The 24,092-nt window shown below is 35.0% G+C and overlaps 1 protein-coding gene across 1 annotated transcript in view; it reads right to left on the bottom strand.

Annotated features, from left to right (window-relative positions):
• The window catches only part of PTPRZ1 (protein tyrosine phosphatase receptor type Z1), a 170,622-nt gene that overhangs the window by 28,257 nt on the left and 118,273 nt on the right, over positions 1–24,092 (bottom strand). The window contains exons 10-13 of the mRNA XM_065883374.1: positions 23,439–23,565; positions 17,173–17,219; positions 9,330–12,903; positions 4,174–4,318 (exon numbers count right to left, since the gene is read on the bottom strand). Coding sequence (XP_065739446.1) covers positions 4,174–4,318; positions 9,330–12,903; positions 17,173–17,219; positions 23,439–23,565 — 3,893 coding nt within the window. The remainder of the gene's footprint in view (positions 1–4,173; positions 4,319–9,329; positions 12,904–17,172; positions 17,220–23,438; positions 23,566–24,092) is intronic.

Genomic DNA, 24,092 nt, shown 5'->3' with positions numbered 1-24,092 from the left:
TATTTTTTTTGTATCGAGCCCCAAATCTATCTCCCTGTTACTTTGACATATTGGCTCTAGTTCTGTGCTTTACAGATTTTTAGATTATAGTACCCCAAATCTTTTAATACCTAAACCCTACCTATCTGCAGTCCAAACCTTTTTTGACTTTTCTCCTTGAAGTTTATATCCAGTAACACAAACATGTTGTAGATCATTGAACATGTCTTTTCCTGCTCTAACTCAGTTTTTCTCCTCCCTGCTTTAAACATGGTTCTTCTGACCAAAATGCCTCAGTCACTAATGTGCCATGCAAACACTTCCTTTTAAAAGACAACTCAGTGGTTTCTTCCCTGTGAAACAGCCTCTCATTTCCTAAGCAGACTCTTGCACTCCAGTTTCTGTTTCTACTATACCCAACGCAAATCTCCATTCACACTCACCTTAAGACTGCTTTGAAAAGTATGCTTAATTAATCCAAGGATGACCTTCACTTCCTGGACATTATTCTCCATTATTTTATTTTAAATATTTTAATTAATTGGTGGTTATAGTATTTTGCAGTATATTTGTTTTGTGTTTTTATCCTCATTATGTTTTTTTTTTTTTTTTAAAAGATGGGGCCATGTCTTTTGATTTGTGTAGACTCAATTTTTAATACAATGCCAGGAGTACAATAGGTATTAAGTGTTGAATGATTAGATGGATTTCCAGTAGTAAGTAAATTCCACCAACCATAAAGTATTCGGCTGCATCCTAGACTCTCTTGCCTACCTGAGCCTCAAATGAGATTAACCTAAAATTTCAAAACATTTGGGAGGGAGAGGTGGAATACATAGCTAGAGAAAAATGAATGGATAGACGGATGGATGGATGGATAGAGGATGTGTCTGAGAGAATGGGAAGAAGGTAGCATCTCTTAGAAGAGGAAAAGGTAAATTAAAACATATTAGTATAGCGGTTTAACATGTTGCTAATATTCATCATGGTATCTGGGTATATACCAGCCCTATACTTTTCAGCTATGTAATCAAACATTCGTTGGTTTTAGAAAATAAGTGGTCTTGTAATGATACTTGCATTAATAAATAACAAAAGAATCTTATAAATCATACCAATAAGCTTAAAAGTGGTAAAAATTAAAATAGTACAGGATAAATTCTGGATGAAGATCATCTGTACATGACTTAGGTACCCTTTATAGTACAGTCTTACCTAGGAAGTGACATTCTACTTAAAAGGCAGCATGGTACTGGGAGGCCTCCATTCTGGTTTGGTAGCTACTAGTGACCCACAAATTTAAATGTAAGATCAAGAGAGAATTCATATTGCTTCTCTTCCCACTCTCCCCAGCCAGAACAAGTGTGTCTATGGAAAGTTCTGTTCTATATAGCTTTTGATGGAGTGCTGTTTTGTTGAATATAGCCTTGGTATTTTTCAGATTCTAACTATTAAAAAAGCTCTCCAAAATTTACCCTTTGTTGTCTATAAAAAGAACTTTCTGAAAATATTCCTTACGGAAGTAATTTTGCATTTTAAAACTTATGATTTGGCTCATGTAAATTATACCTTAAAATATCTGGAAAATAATTTCAAGGCATGTTATTTAATGTATGACAAGATTCAATATCTAATGGTCCATCTGTTCTGTATCAGCAGTGAATGTCTTCACGTCTATGTGCTAAGTGTTAATAACTATGTCTCCTGCTAATTATCACTCAGCCATGAGGAAAAAAGTGATGACTGTTTTAAACTTATAGACATAGGTCCTATCAATCAATGTTAATCTGATTATTTAATTTACACCTTTTCATCACAGTATTTAGAATTAAAAGCTAGAAATATGTAATTATGATTCCTTTTTTTGGATCCTTATACAAATATGAGACAACATTCATCACGCTGTATTCATCACAGAGACCCTAAAGAAAGTCTGACTGCAATCTTAAAGATGATCTTTCCCCCCAAATGGTAAAAAGAGGAAAGTTTCATTCCTAGATGGGTAAGTGACTTGCCCAAGGCCATATAACAAATGTCAGGAAGAACTGGGAAAGGGATCCAGATTTATCACCTCTGATTTGTCCTGTCTTCCTGCTACGACATGCTTCTTCTCAAGGTTTACACAAAACATAAGACCGAGTTAGATAAATTAGACAAAAGAGAGGATTTATTATACCACTTTGCGATTATTTTTTCTCCTAAAGAATTAGGTCAGAAAAGTGTTTTAATATATAAACTGGAAAAATGTATAAGGACCATACACCTATTAGGACTCTTGTTGGTATGCCATTAGATTTTTAAACCTTTCTACAGGCTGCAGTTTCCACAAAGGTCGAAAATGTTTCCATATTGGAGAGTGAAATCATATTGCTCACAAATGCAGCTACACTGGAATTTGAATAATTCACACAAACCTCGAAGAATGCACTAACATGGTCATTAAGTCAGCAAATACTACCCCTCGTGTATTCGTGTTACTGATCCAAAAAGTTACATTTGGAAGTGAATCAACTTCAAATGGTTGTGAGTTGGACAGATATGTCAAATTTGTAAATGGGTAAGTAAGAGTAACGAATCTTATCAGGACATTTGACAGTTAGATATAAAATACATACATAAAACCCTAAGAGTGCTCATATTTTATTTTATTTATTTATTTTGCGGAACGCGGGCCTCTCACTGCCGTGGCCTCTGCCGTTGCGGAGCACAGGCTCCGGATGCGCAGGTTCAGCGGCCATGGCTCACGGGCCCAGCCGCTCACGCGGCATGTGGGATCTTCCCGGACCGGGGCACGAACCCGCGTCCCCTGCAGCGGCAGGCGGACTCTCAACCACTGCGCCACCAGGAAAGCCCGAGTGCTCATATTTTAAACTAACATTCTGTACTCAAGTTACATAAGACCCTGACTGGAATGCCCTTCTCCTTTAGCTCCTGTTTCTGAATCCTATCCAGCTCAAGCCTGATATTTTACATTCACCCTGCCCATTCTGGCTTATCAAGATCCCTTCTTCTCTGACCTCTCTTAGCATTAGAGATTTCAGCTGCCATGCATACACTTTTGTGTAATTTTTTTATAAATTTTGCATGGAAAATTCTTTCTCCTCAATAAGCATAAATTTCTTGACAGTGGTGATTCTCATTCATTCATTCATTCCTTCTTTTATACTTTCCCATAGTAGTTCACAGAGTACTCGGCACATGGGAAACAGTCAATAAACATACTAAATATTTTTGAATAAACTGAGAGAATATATTTTGGAATAACACAAAGAGTGGTGATATGAACTTACAGAGGTTGCTAAAAAAAAAGAAACTGATTATAAATCTTCTGAACAAAATTCTCTTTTAAAACAAAAGTATGAAGTACTAAGCTATATCCTTTCTTAGTTTATAGATATGATTCCTTATATAATCATAAAGTTCTTGTTTTCCAACAGACACAGTTATAACAGTTATACTGATTTACATTGTGTCCCTAGTAATCTTATTACTTTGCAGTGTGTTCTGCTTGCTGTAGGATGGGAAGCTTACAGTGGGTACAATTTTCCTTGTCCTTTAAAGGTTTCAAGAGATTATTGATAAGAATGAAGCTATATCTCATCTTCAAGGCAATTATAATGAATTTAAAAATCCCATCCATCTTAATGTAGTCATTTACTTTATTTTCAAATTATATTTATATTTTAATGCTTAATTTTTACTTTTGTGTATGGGTTATCATTTTTTGTATTAGTATGCAATTGATATGTGTCTTGTACAAAATCCGCTGCTATATATAAAAGAATATTTCACTATATCAAAAACTATGTTTTCTAAAATAATAACTTTTAAAGTTATAACAGCTGGAGCATTTAACTGAGAAGCTTAGATTTATATTAAATGCTATGATAATGTTTGAATGCTAATTAGATGAATATGAAAGTGCAACTGTCAAAATACTGTATTAAATATTAACTGAAACCAAAGTTCCTCCATTTCGCCTTTAATTGTTTGACAGAAGTATGAAGAACAGTCAAATCTTTTATTATTATGTCTTTGGATTCACAAATTCACCTTACTCATAGTTACCTGGATAAATTAATGGTAGCTCTCAAGTAAAGGGAATTTTGAATATGCTTTGAAAAGCATTCAGGTAAAACAAAGGCAAAATCTGAGCTTTATGAAATGCATATCCAAAACAAACACTCAACTTACCTCCAGTAGATGAGAATACCCACAAGAACCACTAGACAGATAAAAGTCAGGGCTGACACGATCACAAGGGGTATAACTGCCTTCTTCTCGGATTCCAACCCCTCAGCTAGACCAATACGAGACTCATGGCTACTATTACTGGCCTCTGTAGTCGGAGAAAATTGAGAAAGTTGATATTTAAGCTTAAGGAAAAGCACATTTTTCAACCGAATAACTGCAATCTTCACTGCTGTTGCTTACCTTTAAAATTTCGACTCTATGAGACAAGCAAGGTCTATGATCATAAGCTAAATTAAGTAACACAAAGCTTAAAAAGTAAGGCAGGCTATCCAGTTGCAAAATAAGTGAGTCATGGGAATGAAATAAACAGTGTGGGGAATTCAGTCAATAACTATGTAATATCTTTGTATGGTGACAGATCGTAACTAGACTTATTGTGGTGATCAGTTTGAAATGTACAGAAATAGCAAATCACTATGTTGTGTAACAGGGACTAACATAGTGTTATAGATCAATTATACTTCAAAAACAAACTAATAAACTCACAAAAAAAGAGAAAAATAAAGTAAGGCAGCCTATCAGAGCTGAAGAACTATAATATCCCAACAAAGATTGGTACCCTGGAAGAGGTGCCATGGCAAGAGGTATAATATTGCCTTGAAAAGCTTATTAAAAGGGACATGAAAATATTAAAATAAGAAAACTATTCAGTTTCTAAATAAAATGATCAGGAAAAACAGTGCTACTTACTGAGTCACCACATATAATCTTGATTTCCCAAAATTAATTGTAATGGAAATATTTTTAATCCCACAGTTAGGTAAATAATTAGGAGCAATTAATAATTTCATGAAGAGAGAATCTTAGGATAACCCTCCTTACATTAGGATAACCCTTCAATCCAGCAAACTATTTAACATTTAAAAGTAGGTTGCTTTTAAGATGTTATTTTGAATGCCCTTCTTACCAACTGTTATTCTTTATCAACAATAAAAATACTATTGCATATAAATTGAAAGGAATGCACAGATCTAAGAAATTCTTTTTAAATATGCAAGTGTAAATTATGAAAATGTCTAAATTCTGTCCTTTGGTTAATTTTAATAGATGGCAAATAACTATTTTTGTGACCAATCAGGTACATTATTATTCTAGCATTTTCAAAATCACTGCAACTGAAGCTATCATTCTAAGTTGTTAAAAAAAAGTTTCAGAACTGCAGGGTGTCAGTGGCCAGTCACAATTCTTCCCTTTTACTTTGAGGTGTGTGCAGTGTGAAACCAAGATGATTGGACATTAGAACCATTCTACCAGGATGATACGCTGACACTGCTGCAAAGTAACAGCCCTTATCCTGTCTACCTGTAGAACTTCTGGAATAACGAAGTTTAAGCCCCTCATCAGAGTCTACATTGCCTCCTACACATTTGGTACATTTGGTGCTTTTATACCAAGTATCTTACTCTTAGTGATATGAGACAACAGCAATCTATTTAATTGAAAATATTATCAATTTAGTTGAAAATATTTGACAATGAATTTGATAGTCACAAATTCATAAATATAGCATTGAAATATATCTAACTGGAGAGAACTTAAGAGTTAAAATGATAGCTTCCTTCTGTAAGAAGAGATGATGCAGAAAGGGTCAAGAACTTAATCCACTCATATAGGAAATGCATCTATAAGTGACAACCAAATGTCCCAAGATGTTTGTTTTTATAACTATGGAAGGATTTGCTAGAAAAAAACAGAATTCAAAGTTGTGACTAGAAATAATAAAGCTGTATAAAAAGTGGGAATATTGTAAGTCAATATTGTAACCCACCCCCTTAGCCATATATATATATATATATATATATATATATATATATATATATATGTATATATGTAAGTCAGTAATCAGTAAGTCAACTGATCCCTGAGCTGTAGTTAATGTTCTTGTGAGAGAAGGCTGAACTTTACCTCTTATTATGTTAATCATATGCTCTGGTCATTACATATTGTAGGGAGACTCATCTAGAAGCCTAAATAATCTGACGGTGAATGTACCGGTATTTTTAAAAGAAATTTAGGAAAGCATCTTGCTTTATACAGAATTGTCTTTACATTGTTTCCTATTGTAATTATTGTTACCTAAGTAAAAAGTTTGTGGTTAACAAAGGAAATAAGCCACTTAGCAAAGTCCCTGGTACCTAGAAATTACAAATGCAGGTTAGTATTATTGTCTATTTCAGTCATACTTGAAGTGTGTCCCCCAGAATAGCGGCATCGACATCACCTGGAACTTGTTAGAAATGCACATTTTCAGCCCCTCTCCAACCATCCCAAATCTACTGAATCAGAAACTCTGTGGCTAAGACCCAGCAATCTGTGTTTTAACAAGTCCTCTGGGTGATTCTGATCCACATTAAAGTTTAAGAACCAATGATGTACATTAACTTACATGCAAAGTGAGGTTATATAATTATACTGGTCTTCAATGACCACAAATATTCACTGCAGTATGTATATAGGTGTATGTGTATATATATATGTATCTAGATACATACATATCTCATTTATATAGATGTATGTGCATACATATATATGAGATATGTCTGATCAAATATGTGATACATATGTAAGATATATAACACATAAAATATATAACAAATTACCACATATATATCATACACTCTATATACATGCACTATACACACACATGCACACACACAGAGTCCTGTATATAGACTTTTCTCATAAGTTCTCTGGGATGTCTGATTTTAAAACAAACCTTTAAATTAGGGAGTTAGAATGATAAATCCATGGTAATTACATATAATGAAACTTAGATATTTGATATAAGATGAGATACCACATGAAAGTAGACAATCCACTGGCTGCTTTGTATATACTATAATGAGGAACAACTAGTTATACTGATTTTTATATTCATTAGTTGACACTAAATATCTTTTTGGATATGGCTCTGTAGTGTATATGAGTTACCTAAATGATAAGACAAAAATGTGCTAATAGACAATTAGAAAAAAAGAACTAAGATTAATATTTTAAAATTCACTTTGAGAATAAAACACTAGAATTTTGGTATTACAAATTAAGCATTATATATATTTTATTGTTCTCAATCATGAAAACGTAGTCCCTAAGAGACAGACACCAATGACACATGTTTCCAGTCTCAGTTTTTTATTAACTCCCTATGTGACCTAGATCAAGCAATCTCGTATCTTTGGGACTCAGTTTATGCATTCATAAATTGCAGATACTAAGATCTGCCTTATCTATATTATTTTGACGAGCATGTCTTGTAAATTATTCTACATTCTAGAAGTAGGTAATAAAATGATAAGCTTCAGAATTAGTCTATGTGCATTTGATAAAGAGGCATATTCAATTATTGGATAAGACAGACTACATATGATTTTTTTACAGATATGTTTTAAAAATAGGCAAGAATTTTCCCCTAATCCTGTATGATCTTATTTACTTCATTAATTATGTTACTTGCTGCTGTTAGATGTTATATTTGTATTGTTTTCCTCATCAGTGGGAGAACATACTCAAATTAAATCAATCTAATTAGTGCATTGAAGAGGAATTGCTAAGTTTTAGTCAATAATTTAAGGTTTGGCATTTTACAGTATATATAGTCTTTCCATAACAGCATAATCTAGCAAGAACATACAGATGATGTCACTACCTAAAAAGACAGAAAAATGGATGGATTCCTGATGTTTTATTTCTAAATAAATCTAATAAAAATTAAAAAAACACAAGGACTATATTTGAAGCCAGATAACAATTCATATACAGGGCAACACTAATGAAATATGGTGATTCATGAATTCCTTACTCATTTTCACATAACAGAATGTAAATGTTTAAACTGGAACGAAATGTTAAACAGGTATCAAGTCAGAATGTAGAAAAACTTCTCTGTCAAAATGTACAAACTTTTAATTGCTGCTGCACTGAAGGAAAAGTAGATAACTAATTCAAGGGATGGAAACAACAAAGAGGAAAACTATACTAATGAGATTGTTGTCTATGTTCTGGATTTTACATACCTACTTTTACGCAATAAGAGTGCAAGATTTACTTTAGCCTATCTTTTGACTTACTGTTGAGATTTAAATATTTTCATTGTTGATTTTAAAAATGCCTTAAAATGTAATAAAAGCAAATTATAAAACTCTTATGATCAATGCAATGAAATTATCTAGTATTTCATATTCTTAATGGTTTTGAATTTCCCCTTTTCTCCCCCATTGGCATCTAAAGCAAACATCTGTATTTTATATGCTGCAAGCAATCTGCTCGAAGAAACATCTGGCTGATAAATTAATTTGCATAAAATACATTAACAAATGAAATGCATTTCTACAGAAAATCTTCTAGTGTTGTACATCTTGTCATACAATACCTATACATACTATGCATATTAATGGCCGTTATTTAACTTCTTAGAAAGGTGTATAACAGCAAGTATAAAGTAGAATGTATTTTGTTAGTTCACACTGCCCTCTTTAGGCAACATTAAGGTAATCAAACAAAGACAATTTTTAAAAATTAAAATCTTAAAAAAAATCTTACCATTAACTCTCAAAACTTAGCAATAGGACTTCTTTTAAAGCCCCCAAGCTGATGTGGATGTGCAATTATCTAACTCCTTTCCATTGGGTGGGTCAGAGAGAGGTGATACATGTATCATATTATTATCAGTTTATAATTCGTTTTATAATTCAATAGAATTAGTTGACAACTTATTTTAGAATATGAGTAAACCTTAAAATTAAAATCATCTAAAACACACTCCAATCTATCATTTAAAAAGCAGCGTACTGAAAATGTATTATGCCCACAATAATTGCTCTCACATGTAATAGGTATCTTGCAGAATACAAAAAAATTGACAATAAATAAAATCACCCTATCTATTTTGGAGAGTGTTAACTTAAGGATCGAAACACATTGAGTATGCATTTGAAATAATGAGTAAAATCATATTTTAAAAACTGTAAATTGATTTGTGAATATCTTGATTTTAAAAAATGATGGCCATTTTACCAAACTTCTCTTCCCACGATTTTTCTATTTTTTGAGGCAAAAGGCCACCACACCTCAATCTATCCCTTGGATCCATAACTAACCTGCCTCTGAAATGTTGAATACTTCTGAGTGCCTGCTATTAACAGTCGGTGTTGAGGGCTGTGGGGATCCAGGAGTTATTTCTGAGTCACCTGCTTCCAGGACCCCATCACCATCTTTTTCATTAATATCTGGAAAACTGAAATCTGTGGAAGTCTCGTTATCATTAAGGCTATCTGAGGTGGCTTGCCCTGATCCACTCTCTTCGTCACTTGTAGGAACTGCCCAAGCTTTAGATTCTGGGCTGAAAGGAAGCAGGGCATTACCAGTCTGAATGTCATTTTCCTGTTTTCCATCACTGCGCTTCTGGGGTGGCACATTTGTTGGTGGTGATTTATCAGGACTTCTGTCCACATCAGTCTGACTGTCTGATATTACACCTGTGACTTTATTTCCTTCTTCAGAATTCTCAGATAGTGAGTACGAGACTGGGTTATTCAGATCCACAAGACTGTTTTCCTGGGTGTCTGAATCATTCATTACCTTTTCCTGTGATTCTCTATAGGAGGAGCACGACATACACTTATTTAGGGATAAGCCATCTCTATCTCTGCCATCATAACCATCATCATCGTAATCATCAGTATCACCATCGTCACCACCACCCACTAAATCAGCATCAGATCTGGCACTTTGAGTCAGCTCGGAAGTTGTTCTAGAAGGAAACAGCAACTTGGTTGTGGTTACAGAACCATCTTTGTTGGGAGAAATAACTGAAATGGAAACATACACGTTTCCTAAAGGGACAGAATGATCAGCAGTTACAACTGTATCAGAAACAACTGTTGGAATACCAGCCAATACCTCATCAGACATAGAACCCTTGGCAGAGGTGAAGACTTCATCAGAGTAAACAAGCTTATTTATAAGCGTATCTGGTGGTGCATCAACTGATAAAACGGGAGTAGCAAATGCATGCCTTCCTTCTCGGGGGGTGGCCTGGTTAAGCTCCAAATTGGCAGTTTGGAACGACTCATCATTACTGTACAATGAAGGTACCGCTTGCTGGGAACTTTCGCTTTTAAGCAAAACTGGTTCAAAATATTTCTCACTTGCGTAAGAAATGGTTAAACCTTGAAGTGAAGCAGCGTGCATATTAGAAGTAGGCGATACATCAGAGACTGGTACAGATGTAGCGTGCAGCGTGTTTTCCCTTGAAGTGGAATTTGATGCCATGAGATGCAATATTGTAGAACTAATGTGATCAACCTTGGGGGTTTCAACCAATATTGGATCACTAGGCACAGCTGGAAGAGCAGTTTTAAGCAACGTGTCAACATCAGAAGCCTGAAAGGAAGGTTGCAGCAATACTTCAGTATTAAAAGAAGCTGAGGGCTCATGAAATAAGAGCTGAGTTGAAGGAGATAACATTTCACTAGAAGCAGGGTCAGAGGATGCTGGCTCTGAGCTTGCACTAAGCACAGGTTTAAGCGAAGTATCACCAAATGCTTGAGATACAGCGTGTGAAGACTGAACTGGAAAGTTATTTTCTGGAACTTGACTAATCTCATGATCAAAAACCTTAGTAGCAGTAAAAGCAAGAAGCCCTGGGAGGATGCCCTTTGTGCTAGAAGTGCAAACAGGGGATTCTTGTAAAGATGCATTCAACTTATTTACATTATCATACAGGTCGGGCATGACTGTGCTTTCAGAAGGGTAAATCAGCTCACTGAAAGAAGAAATGTGTGGTTCCGTCTCATTTCCATTTATTATGTCACTTTTAGAAAGCAGCTTGTTATCATCCCCAAACATAGATGCTGGATATGTAAATTCAGCTACAGAAACAGGTGAAGACACGTTAAGGGCTGTCAGACCATCTGTGTCAGATAAAAGGAATTCACTATCAGAGGAGGCTCCAGACCACTCCCCATCACCAGAGAGGCCATGAGTAGGCTGCGGCAACGGTGCGCTTGGGGTTACTAAGGGAGACTCAGGCATCGGTACGTGGTTAGGGCTGCTAAGTAAGGAACCCTGAATAGACTCATGCACAGGTACTGCAGAACTGTAAGGAGCACTGAAGAGGTATTGGGAGCCCTCATCATTAGTTAAGGCATAAGAAGGTTCAGGCCCTGAAGAACGTGCGTGCATCATAACATCACCGCTGGACGGTTCAGCTTGAGAATACATAAGCGTTTTATAAAGCACACCAGGTTCACTACCACCGAATTCCAAGGTCTCTGAGGCAGCATGAGTAGCGGTCTGATGTGACACCACATCAGAATATGGAGCAAGGCTGGGCTCTAATAGCGAATCACCCCCAGCCACTGGCAGAGAAGCATGCAGGGACACCTTATCACTCTCAAGAGCTGAAGTAACTTGTGGAAGGATTTGAGAAACATGGTGAAACAATTCACTACTGAAGGAAGCAGAGGAAAACGGAAGCAAAGGCGCACCATCATAGGAAGACAGGATGGATTCAAATGACACACCGACACCGGGAAATACAGGCGTAGCATGCAAGGCCAAGTCACTACTTGAAGCAGCAGGGGTAGTGTTGAGAATCTGATTGTCAAGCAACAAAGGGGTGACTAGAGGAAAGACTTCACTACTGTAGGAAGGTTGGAGAGGTGTCTCACCATTGTATACTGGTTGAGTTGTCTGCGGGTGTGCCAGGTTGATGGTGGGGACCGAATCGGCTTGTCCAGAGGATGGAGTAAAAGCATGAGGTGTTACCTCAGTTGGGAAGTACGCAAAGGTAGAATAGTGTGGCATTTCCGTATCTGTGACCAAGGGACCCTGTGACACCAGTGGGCCTGGAGGAGAGGACTCAGCTGTCTTCTCAGATTCATCAATATCCATCTTGGTGTAATTAGTCTGGAGGAAGCTCTCTCTACCTGATCCAACGTCGGGCAGTGTTGTCACATCTGTAGTACTAGGAAACCACACATTTCCATCAACGGAAGGATCCTTTAGAGATTCTTCCGAACCTGAGGAGGCTGAATATTCTGAAGCATTTCTCGTAGATTCTGGTATAAGGACATCGTATGTGACTGCCTCCGGGATTTCTGAAGAAAACACATACCCATGGGATATGCTCTCAGAAACGAACGGCACAGCGGAAGTTGCAGGACTGGAGCCTGAAGAATCATCGGCTTCCGTACTGAGCTTGAAATTGGTCAATAAACTCTCTTCCCCACTGATATCAGTAGATACCTCTTGAGATTCCATTACAGAAACTGTATTTGAATATTCCACAGTCCCAGACAAGTTCATCTGTGGAAATCTGAGAACAGTTTTAGAGCCATCACTTAAAGAGGCTGAAGTGCCTGCCAGAGTGAGAGATGGTAGCTGGGTCACAGTCTGTGAAGTCAAAGGAACATCTTTTTCTGGGTCTAATTCAGTGGCTGGTTGGGAAGTGGAATCTAAGGATGTGTTGGGAATATCACCCTTTCCAGAGAATTCACTTCCTCCTACTGGGGACCGGTTAGTCTTGGCCTCATTGTATTTCATCCCTACTTGGTTGTAGTTTGTTGTGGTAGGAATCTGGGGTTCCTTTTTCCTGATCTGGTTTGTGGTACCGTCTCTACCAGGATTCACAACAGTGTCTTCTTCAGTGTTCTTTCCCTCTTCTTCCTCCTTTGAAAAACAAATAAGATTTAATGGGACATAAGGAAATAAGAGAAAAATGAAATCTTAATAATATCTTATACTGCATTATGCTGTGAATCTTCACTTGTGGGATTTTGGGAACGTCACATAAAGCACCACCCCGTAGAAGCCATGACTATCCTATAACCATTATTATCCACCCTTGAGGGAGAGTAACTAAACTTAATGAAAACATCTTATTTATGGCCACTTTATTTTATTTTATTTGATGAAAGGAAGTAAATTAATAAATACCACAACTTTGAAAAAAAGACACATTGTAGTGGTATTTACTTACTGAGAGTGTTATGTAACACAGTATTTATTTTCTTGTGTTTATATTTCTCTGTTCAGTTCATCTGGCAACAAGCTAAATAGCAATTAGCTTCTTGTGCTGTGAAACGGCAATGAAACAACTTACTTCAAAGACAAAAGTAGCTGTATATTCAGAATATTTCATTGTATACATCACAATTTTTAAGCCATCATAAGAGGAAGGTTTAGGACTGGAAGAGGTTTTTGGTTTTGTTTATTATTTTGTTTTAAATACTTTTCCCTGAGAATTTCATCTTAGACGGAGGCAGACATTTTAAAGACAACTTGTCAAAATATGGTTCTAGTACTGGTCATTAAATTTCGTGTCTCCTTTAGAAACACTATTCAGGTGACCCAGTCTTTCATGGACACTTAATCACTATAATGGCCCAGGAGTTATCTGGCTAGATGTCAACCAAAACCCAGGCTTTCTTTTTTTCTTTAAACTGTGCATTTCATAAAACATCTAATCATATGTTTAGAAAACTAAATTGCCAAACGTATCAAGATATGATATTTTTTGTCCACATGGGACATGATTCTGTAAGTTTGTTAGCACTGCCATCTATTAGACCTCTTAAGGCCACGTGCCTTAGAAAAAGAAAAAAGCTACCGAGTACAAATTAGTCAGTGAGAACGTGACCAATATCAGTAGAAAGAATCTGAATCTTTAACCACGTGTGCTCATGGGCTTTTGTCTCATACACACGGAAAGTGGCCCTGTATGAAACACAAGCTTTCAAGCTTAATGTCTGCATCATTATCCAGAGCTTAATTATTCAGTTGGTTTTAAGTATTTTTTAAAATTTTAAGGCACATGTGACAACCCTGAGAAGTGAGTCGTTAAAAATGGATATTCTCTTAGATTCCCCAGATACATTTCCTCACCAGTGGTATTTCTTGATAAAATTTTGCATTGTGTTTGATGCCTTGTTCACAAGGACAACCAGGAGATTTTATCAAATAATTTCCTGAATAAATATTCCCCTAATCTTCAAGCCTAGAAACTTCATGTAAAAGGAAATAAGAATAGTTTGTCTTGACTCGCTCTTGGTGAAAGATACTCTTCTTTCCTTAGAAGTTCTCACAAACACTTGTTTTATAATCTGATCCAGAGTTTCTCTGAGGATCAATGTTCAACTTAGCAATAAGGAGTTTCTGAACTCTTCCTCATTTTTGCAAATCTGCATATTTGCCTAGTTTTCTGGTATAACTCCACACTCTTACCCTTTATCAAGACTTTCAAACTTTTTTTCTGCTCTATTCAAATCTCCATTTCCTTCTCTCCTCATTCTCAGCAGACGGCTTTCCTGGTTATAGAGAAAGTAGAAGCCACTAGACAAAAACACACCTCTTCCTAATGTTAAAACATCAAAAACCGGGACCAACAAAATCCACCCCTGCCTCTCTCATCCTGTTGTAACTGAAGAGATGTTCCCCTTCCTTTCTATTTCCTACATTTGCGTTCTAATCCATTCTCTATCATCTTCTCGGGAACTGAATACAACTATTTCCCTCTATTTTGTATTTTAAATTTTTCGCTTTCTTGAATGGATCATTCTCATCAGCTTAAACTCAGATCTCTCCTATTTAAAAGGAACATAAAGGAAAATCTCTAATTCAACGTCTAGTATTCATTTTACCTCTCCCCTTCTCTTCACAGTTAAGTTCCCAAAACACATGTCATCTATCTTCTCTATATGATCTGACAATTTCTATCAAATCCCACAGTAACACTGCTTCTCTTCCTCTTTTCTTAGATTCCCACACAAACCTCCTTTATCATCCTCCTATCACAAGCTACGTAGATGTCTATAAACTTGTTCTTAAAACATAATGCCACTCACCTTTTCTTCTATTTGATCTTTTGGAAAAAAAACTATACACACATTAAACACACATATCCCTTTCATTGCTTTCTTTTCTAGCAGATTTTAGACTGTGAGGTTCAGATACCTCTTAAAATCTGGTGAAAGTGATGGACCTTTCATTAATCCCACCCAACTAAGTCTTGTACATCTCTATGAGGTCATATTATCTCATGTCAACATTTCAAGAAGAATATATGATTCATGTTCTAAGGTTACTTTATACATATCTGAAACCACAAATATTTTAATGGACACTGTTTCCTATAACTTCTTATGGAGTTATTGTGAATCTCTCTTTCACTATGGTTTGGACTACTTATATTATAAAGGATCACACCTGTTATCCTTCACAACTTCTATTAAAATTTTTTTATTGTAAAGCCTTGATTGTGCTGGAGATACTTTGTCTTTCAAAGTCATGCATTCCTATTGGAAGAGAATTTGAGAAACATCTCCCAAACTATTCATTTCCATATTCAAGCTTAGAACCATCACTGATACATTCCAGATGTTTGCCAACCTCTATCATTCATTCCTGCATGAATCGATGAAAGTGAATAGTGTTATGAACTGTGTTTGTGTCCCCCCTAAATTCACATGTTGAAACCCTACACCCCAAAAGTGATGGTCTTAGGAGGTGGGGCCTTTGGGAGGTCATTAGTATTAGATGAGGTCATAAGGTGGAACCCTCATGAATGGGATTAGTGCCCTTCCTTATATTAAGAGTCATGAAAGATTGCTTCTTCTGCTCTGCTCTCCACCATGTGAAGACACAACAAGAAGTCTGTAGTCAACAATCCAGAAGGGGCTCTCATCAGAACCCGGCAGTGCTGGTGCCCTGATCTCAGACTCCCAGGTTCCAGAACTGTGAGAAATAAATGTTTGCTGTTTATAAGCCACTTAGTTCATGGTATTTTGTTATAGCAGCCCAAACTGGCTAAGACAAAAACCAATGATTTGTAAAGATAATTTCTTTTTCTTGCCTTTGACTTGATTCTGGTAATCATTTCTAGGTATATTCATATCCACATGCATGTGCACACATGCGTGCATGCAAACACACACAGACACACAGAGATATCTTTAGCTGAGTTCTGTGAACTCTTGATGAAATGCGGACTGGTCATTTTGGTAAAATAGTCCTTTGTAAGAGAGAATTGCCATAAGATAAATAAATTACTGAGGTAATTATATCTGTGAAAACACAACCTAATTGCTATTTATTACTAGATAGTGGAATTAGTTTTCACAAGTTACCAGCTCATACACATATATGTACTTATGGACAAATTCATACTATCATTAACAACAGAATCTGGCTTTAACATATAGTCTCAGTTATAATGAATAGCACACTTGGGCTTAGGATGAAATTTTGAATATAAGACACAAACAGTCATTTTCGCTCTATTTCAAAAATTAAGACAATGTTAAAATTTATAACTATCCTTAGATGCCCATTTACTTAAGGGACCTTGAGCTAGCAACTGACATTTATAATATGAGTAGTCCAAACAAAATTTATAAATATCCTTAAGTGCCCATTTACTTAAAGGACCTTGTGCTAACAACACACATTTATAATATAAGTAGTCCAAACAAAAATAATCAAATTAAATGGGCAAAAGAATATATACAATTTATACTTTGACTCATATTTATTATCAATCTGTCAATCATTGGTTAAGTTAGTTAAAAATAAGCTGTACTAATATTAAGGATTGCTTAAATATTATTTTAGTCTTTTAGAAACATTTGAACATGAAAAAATTTCAATTTGTGGCTATAGTTCATAGCTATCATTATTTTTAAAGTTCACTGTTTTTCTAATTATCAACAAACCTTTTCTATCTCTTTTTAAAAATCATACCAATTAAAGTGCCTTCCAACTTCTTCATAAAAAAATCATGTATATTAATTACATGTCTATCTACAAAGCTCAGCAACTAATCCCACAAACAATGAATAATGCAACATGAACTTTTTATTAATGCAACATCTGAAACCTAACCGGTAATCCAAACCAGACTTCTTAATTTTAAAGCACTTGAATAAAAAGTAGCTATGATACCTTAATTATTTCTTCAGTTCCAATTAATTCAGGAAAGAGGTCAAGTTCTACAAAATTAAAAACAAAATTATTAACATTTTTATTCAACGATTTCAGCCTTATGGGTCAACCGTTGGATGAAAGAGGGAAAAGGGAAAAGAAAGACTGTTAGTTTGGAAAATACAGAATTGCCCAAAATAAAAATTTCGAATTTCAGTTTTCAAGGCTACTGAATGTTACATAACACAACACTACATAAACGTACAGTAAACTGCTCAAAACCTTCATCTCTATCCTCCACTCCAACTCCCTTCCCTATTCTCACCCTAACTGTGATTGAAGCTCAGAAGGGAGAAGGGGACAGTGAGGCTGATATTACTGGGGGTAAAGAAACCCAAGTAATTTTTCATCAGTGTAGACTTACTTTCATTCTTAGCATGGCTGATAAAAGTATAGTTGGGAAAATGCCAGGGGAGAATTGACGGATTTATTTTCTTATTCAACTACTTATTCCTCCAGGTCCACTTCTGACTGAAGCTCAAGTAGGTCTTTTTATTCTTCAGATTTGGGCTCATACGTATTTGTGCACAGGGTACTGCACCAGATAAAAGGAAGAATGTTTTCCAGCAGGTCCAGCCTGGATTGGCAGCAGGAAGGACTGACCGGGGTTAGCCCCACACCTTCTTCCCAGGGATACTCAACTGATGCCATCTATGCGAGGAATATAATGACTAGGATCATTTAAGTCTGATTTTCCCAACTGGCTAGAATCAGCATATTTCTAGTCCCTGGCTATCTCAATCCTAAAACAAGACCCGTCAGTAAATGTTAGGAAAGATAAGGAGCTGGTTCCCTCTTTCCAACAAGGAATGTAGCCCCACTGCCAAATTACTGAGGAGCTCGAGGACCACTTTTCCTCACTCTTCATCCAAGCTGCATCAGGAAGATGGGAGACAGGGTAACTGTGAGGGCTTGAGCATTATTACAAAGATGCCCTTCTTATGCCTATTATTTTAGAGAATCTCATTCCATCTCCGAAGTTTATGCTCTTCACTATCCTACAGCTGCTTATATTCTATTTTTTATGCCTCTATAGATCCTCAAAGGAAATGCATAGTCTATAGAATTTTCAAAGGCATAACTGAACTAACATTAAATATTTATCACAAATCAGGCCTGTTTTACAATATAGACTTTCTTGAGTTTATTTTTATGATAAAGTTTCTAGGTATTAAGAAATGTAAAACTATAAGATATAGTTATGTGCCCGAATTCTATTTAGACGAGAACTCAAGTAAAACATAGAAGTAAGCCCAGGCCCCATGAAGATTTAGATAAAATTAATACTCTTGACTATTTAATTATTTTAAAGTTACTTACCCTGAATAATTTTCGATGCTATAAAAATGAAAATATTCATGGGAAACAATCATAGTCTTAAACCTTAACTCTCAATTATTATTTTTTTCTTGTTAAAAGAAGGAATTTGAAAACTTTCATTTGGATCATTAGTGTTCTCCTTTTTCTATTTTTGTCTCTGTGAAACCCTTTCCCACCCTGTTTTTCATGCTCTTTATTCTTTATATTTTTAAATTAAAGTGATTTCAATAGTCTGAAACTGTGTCTCTATAACCTCCAAGGAAACCAATATATGTGAATTTTAAAATGGGTGGCAACTAAACTGTGAGAGAGAAATAAAAAAACCTTTAATATGATTTTTTAAAAACTACAATTAGAGAAGTTCATGCATGTAAAAATCTCCCATTTCAGCATGTAAAACAATACGTAATTTTATGTATCCTTATGTATCCTTTTCATGCACTTTTAAAATACTTCAACATTATTAAGGGCAAATCATAATCAACTGCTTGTTAAGTGATATATATATTATACAGATTTTTCTCTGTTAAGAGGCTACCGAAAAACGTCTCAGTGAGAGTCCATTCTCTTCAACGTTCTTACAGAAGTGTTTTTAAAAACTGATCTAACTTCACCTAACTTTATACTTTTAATGAGCAAAGATAATTCTCTTATTTATTGTCAGGGTTGGGGTGGGGTGTATATAATTATTACATTGAGGACTGATTTTCTTTTCTTTCAGTACTCTCTGTGTGTATTGCATTCGATTAATTTTTATCGTTTGACCAGAGCATAACTTAACTGTATAGATTATGTTTCCTATTAAGTTAAAATACATAATTCTACTCAATCATATCCTCTAACGTGTATCAGGATCAGTGAGTTCTACTATAACTGGCTTTGCTGTTTACCGCAATAAGAAGCAAGAAGTTTCCTTTGGGCCCCTTCAGGCCCTAGGGGCAGAACCTATGGGTCCAAGTAGCGCTTTGATCCTTCTTTATTTCATGGCACATTCATGGGTGAATATGGCACCCAAGTATGGGTGCCTTCGTGTTGGTACGTAAAAACCCACTTTGAAGGATCTTCATTTTGGTTTCCTACTAGACTCAGATCATTTGAATTGACCGAAATTCTGGGGTTGCCCAGGAACACGTTAATAGCCCTGCCCAAAATAATCTAGAAGTGTTTTGCTGAGCCTCTTCAGAACAATTTTGAAATAAAATAATTTTGAAAGGTTGTTTCTATCTCCCTGGAGAATCCGAGCCATAATCCTGGGTCTGACAGCTCATAGCACTCAAGGTCTAGCGCTGCTGATTGGCACAAGGTCTCAGAATGGGTACACTTTGGCCTGCTGTTTTCTTGCAAATAATAACTAATGTTTTAGTGGCCACTGGTCTGACTCAGGCACATACATTAAACAGATAAAAAATTATACTGGTTTACAGAATCTTCTCACTTCATCAAAACAGACTCCATGAAGGATACAAAAAGTCCAATAGTGAAGATTGTCAATATAGTTTTTTGACTGAACACTTAAAATTCACATTTATGTGATAATAGAACAAAACCTATTGGTTCGTTCTGGTTTTGTTTTGAGGCACATGCAATGTTAGATTTTCTAAAAGAGCATGTTAGTCACACATTAACATTCCATAACACAAAAAAGCAACACTGATGTAGGTTGGCAAGCAAGGCTTATTTAATTGTTTGAAGGTTTTAAGCCAAGTTTCACAGTGCAAAAAGGCAAAAGCAATGTAAACTGCAATCTCTTTGAAGTGTGATTTTTAAATATCATTATATAATAACTCCTGTAGTGTAGTATGGTACAGGCTGAATAAGGACAATATATAGTGATTTAACAAAGACAATTGTTATACAAATGAAAAGCACACAATACAGGAAAATGTGTTGATCCAATTCACCATGCATTTAACACATATAATTATCAAGGCCCTAAAACATGTACTTAAATAATGTCCTCTATAACTATTTCATAATTAGATCTACATTATAGAAACGAGCATTATTTTAGTTACAACCAAATAAAAAAGAAAAAATTCTAAAAAAGTTTTTAAAAAGAATATCCATTTTGTTTAACCTTAAAAAGGTTTCCTCGACAAATTTAAATTGTTTCTGGACATGAGTTTATGCATTTATCTTAAAATAGCGATTTATAATAAATTTAATGGACACTAATTTATGGTGATACTGTTGTACACAACAACAAATGTAATTAAAACGCACAAGTGATAAATTAATCAAATTAGCCAAAGTTAAATGCACAATTTGGAAGATTGAGTTTTCCTTCACAGATATTGATTAGAATATTTAAAATCTGTGACGGAAGGAATGAGGGCAAGTGTAAGTGATCTCCTTCATTCCTTTTAAACAAAAGCAACAAACAGTACAGTATTTAGGAAACAGCTTACCCAAAATAATAGAATAATTCAATAGGGTACATTACAATGTTACTAAGGTAATGAAACAACATGATTAACAGGATGAAATGGTACTAATAAAAACCATGAAATAAGCAGCAAACTCAAAAGCCACTTACATCTATATTAGCCACATAAATCATAAAATTTACAAGTCTTGTAGGTACTACCACACTAAACCACAGGATAGAACTGCTGTCAAGACTTTTACTGTGATATATTTACCAAAGAAACAATCTTTAAGGTAATGTAATTTCAATAATGAACTGAAAATATATGGGCTGAAATGCCATTGTAGTCTTCACAATCAGAAAGAATGAGTTCTAAGAAAGAACTAATATTTTCTTTATAAAAATAGGAAGAGCCCAAACTTTGGGTAAATTGGTTTTTGACAAAGGGCTTTTTGGTAGAAATAACTAAGTAATAAACTAAGTTTTTAACCCTTGGCTTTTAAGAGTAATATCATAGTAAAATATCAAATCAAATACCATCTTTTACCAAAACATGTACAAAATGCTCTAAGGGACTGGGATATCCATGGAGATTAAATGATGTGTCCAAGCTAGCACCTCATTAGTTCAATGGTGTCCCGATCCTTTGAACAAATAGAAATTAAGTTATAATACGTATTATTTTGTACAAATGGTGTAAGTGCTACAAATGATACAAGTACGTTATACTTTGTGCCAGTACAGACTCAGTCTAAAAGGATCACTCAGAAATCACTTCTGTAGAAAATAGACATTTGATCTGCTTTTCCATATGCAATAAGCTTCTCTCTCAAAAATAAAAAACAAAAAAATTCAGAAAGTCTAAACTTTTAGCATAGTGGCTAGAGTAAGAAAGTGTACAACATAAATAGCGAGAATTATTTTTTGTAAACTCCTGGGAAATTTTTTTATGTTCAGAAATTAGAGTGGTATAATCAAACCAAGATAGTAAAGTTAAGTGAATGCATTCAATATATTAGAGGAGATTTTTATATACCACAGTTAAACAATTCACATATGATATTGGCCAACATGGTCAATGGTACACTGCTACTGATGTCATTTTGGGCATGGATCAATATGGGGAACTTTGGTGAAGGATGACATTCAATGGAGGGGCATGATATGGTACAGTGAAACCACGGTCAGTTAATTTGATACTCACCTTTCAATAAGACTTAGAGCTCACATTCCATTTTAAAAAACCCTGCTTTTGAAAAATAATGCTAAATAAAAGCAATAGGAAAGATGGTTATACCCAGGACATGAGGCAGATTATAAGAAATATTATTAAATAATGATTTTGCCATCATGAAAGTAGTAATATTCGTTAGCCATCAATGCTCTAACTTGGGAAATATCTTGGCAAGTTTTGTAGCCTGTGGTTTGGAAGGATCCATAATCTAACATCTAACGCTCTGACATATATTCTTTAACTTAAAAGTTCAACTAATGAGAACAACTATGATGGGGTAACCAATGAATGAGCTTGTAATAGATTACAGCCCTGCTATGGCATATAGACCACAAAGGCAAATCGACAGACATCAGTTTTCCTTCCATATGTAAAAGTAAAATACGCTACAATTAATATCACTTGTAACCATCGCCATTAAAAACTTGTGAAAATTTCAGTGAGTAGCCTCATGATAGGGATGGGCAAAGAATATTTACATTTGTGTATGTATGTTTGCATATATTTATGAACATGCATGTGCATGATGTGTATGTGTGTATATATATATATACGCATACACACATACGTACATATATAATTCCATTCTATCACTTTAAAAATGCTTATACTAACAAAAGGAAGGCTTTAATTTAGTTATGTAAATTTGTAAATTGTCAAATTACGATGGTCAGCACTTCATTCAATTATTGCATATGCCTTGAGATCAAAGATTTTCCTGTGATACTTAGAGAAGATGCATGCAAATGAAATACAATTAGAAACAATTTTTTTGTTTGCTTTTATGGAATAATACTAAGAGGAAAGCTCCCCCTCCCCCACCAAATTATAAAAAGTGGATTAAAATATCTAAGATAGACTTTTGAGATGCTTTGTATAGATATTTCAAAGTACCTCACATGATCCTTGAATCACGTATATACTTACTACAAAATGCTTTGGGGGCTGAAAGAGGAAATAAACACAAATGAAACCAACTCTTTATTTTCCAAAATCAAAGGCTTTATATTTACTTAGCTATTTTCATTTGGTGGCCAGTGCAGACATTACCATAGGTTTTGCTGTTCTTATTTTACAAATAGAAAACTTCAATATTAAGAATAAATTTACTTTTTGTACTGCACCATGTCTGCTGAATGAAAAATGAGTTCCATGCTTTACAAAATTACCTGATGATCCAGACTATAAAGGAAATCATTTTGCCTTTTGGCCAGAAGAATATAAAGTCAGAGAGAAAGCACCAATGCATTCATAAATTAAACTAGCCTCGTTTACTTAGATAAGGCATATCAGGGGGTCACTTACCAGGGTCATTGGAAGGCATGTCCACAATCAGCTGGTCGCTGTATTTTCCATATAAGCCATTAGTGCATATGGCTACGATTTGAAGAACATAACTCATATTGGGCAGTAAATTATTAAGAATAGCACCCTAAAAGAAAGGTGGCAGTAATTGTACAAATGTATTATTCTCATAGGAGTACTAACATGCTAGACATCGGTGCTTAGAAAAGATTTTCTCATTTGTCAATAGAAAAATTTATATTTTATTAGCCTGAGAAAAAATTCCATGCAATGTTGTTAAGTTGAACTTGTGATATTTGTGAATTAGGGAGATACTGGAAAACTACACTTTTTTTTTCTTTTACAAATCAGATCTAGTATTAGAAAATTTCGTGTTTTAAATATTTATTTAAAATTTCTATGTAAATAGAATTATTATCTTCACATCATTATGGAGTGAAAAATAGTATATTCTCATAAATCCCACAACTTTCTCAATTCATAGTGTCTTTGTTCTAGACATCTGAATTAAAAAGTTGTTACAAATCTCATTATTTTGTTTATATAATATTCAACACCAGCTTTTGTTTAAATGCAGGTTCCTAGGGCTTGAGTGACACCCCAGTGAGTGTCTGTATTCAGAGTTCAATGTCTTGGACCTATACTGGGGGCTTT

Source organism: Phocoena phocoena, chromosome 9 (genome assembly GCF_963924675.1).
Source record: "Phocoena phocoena chromosome 9, mPhoPho1.1, whole genome shotgun sequence".
NCBI lineage: Eukaryota > Metazoa > Chordata > Mammalia > Artiodactyla > Phocoenidae > Phocoena > Phocoena phocoena.
This window is presented reverse-complemented; position numbering and strand designations above follow the sequence as displayed.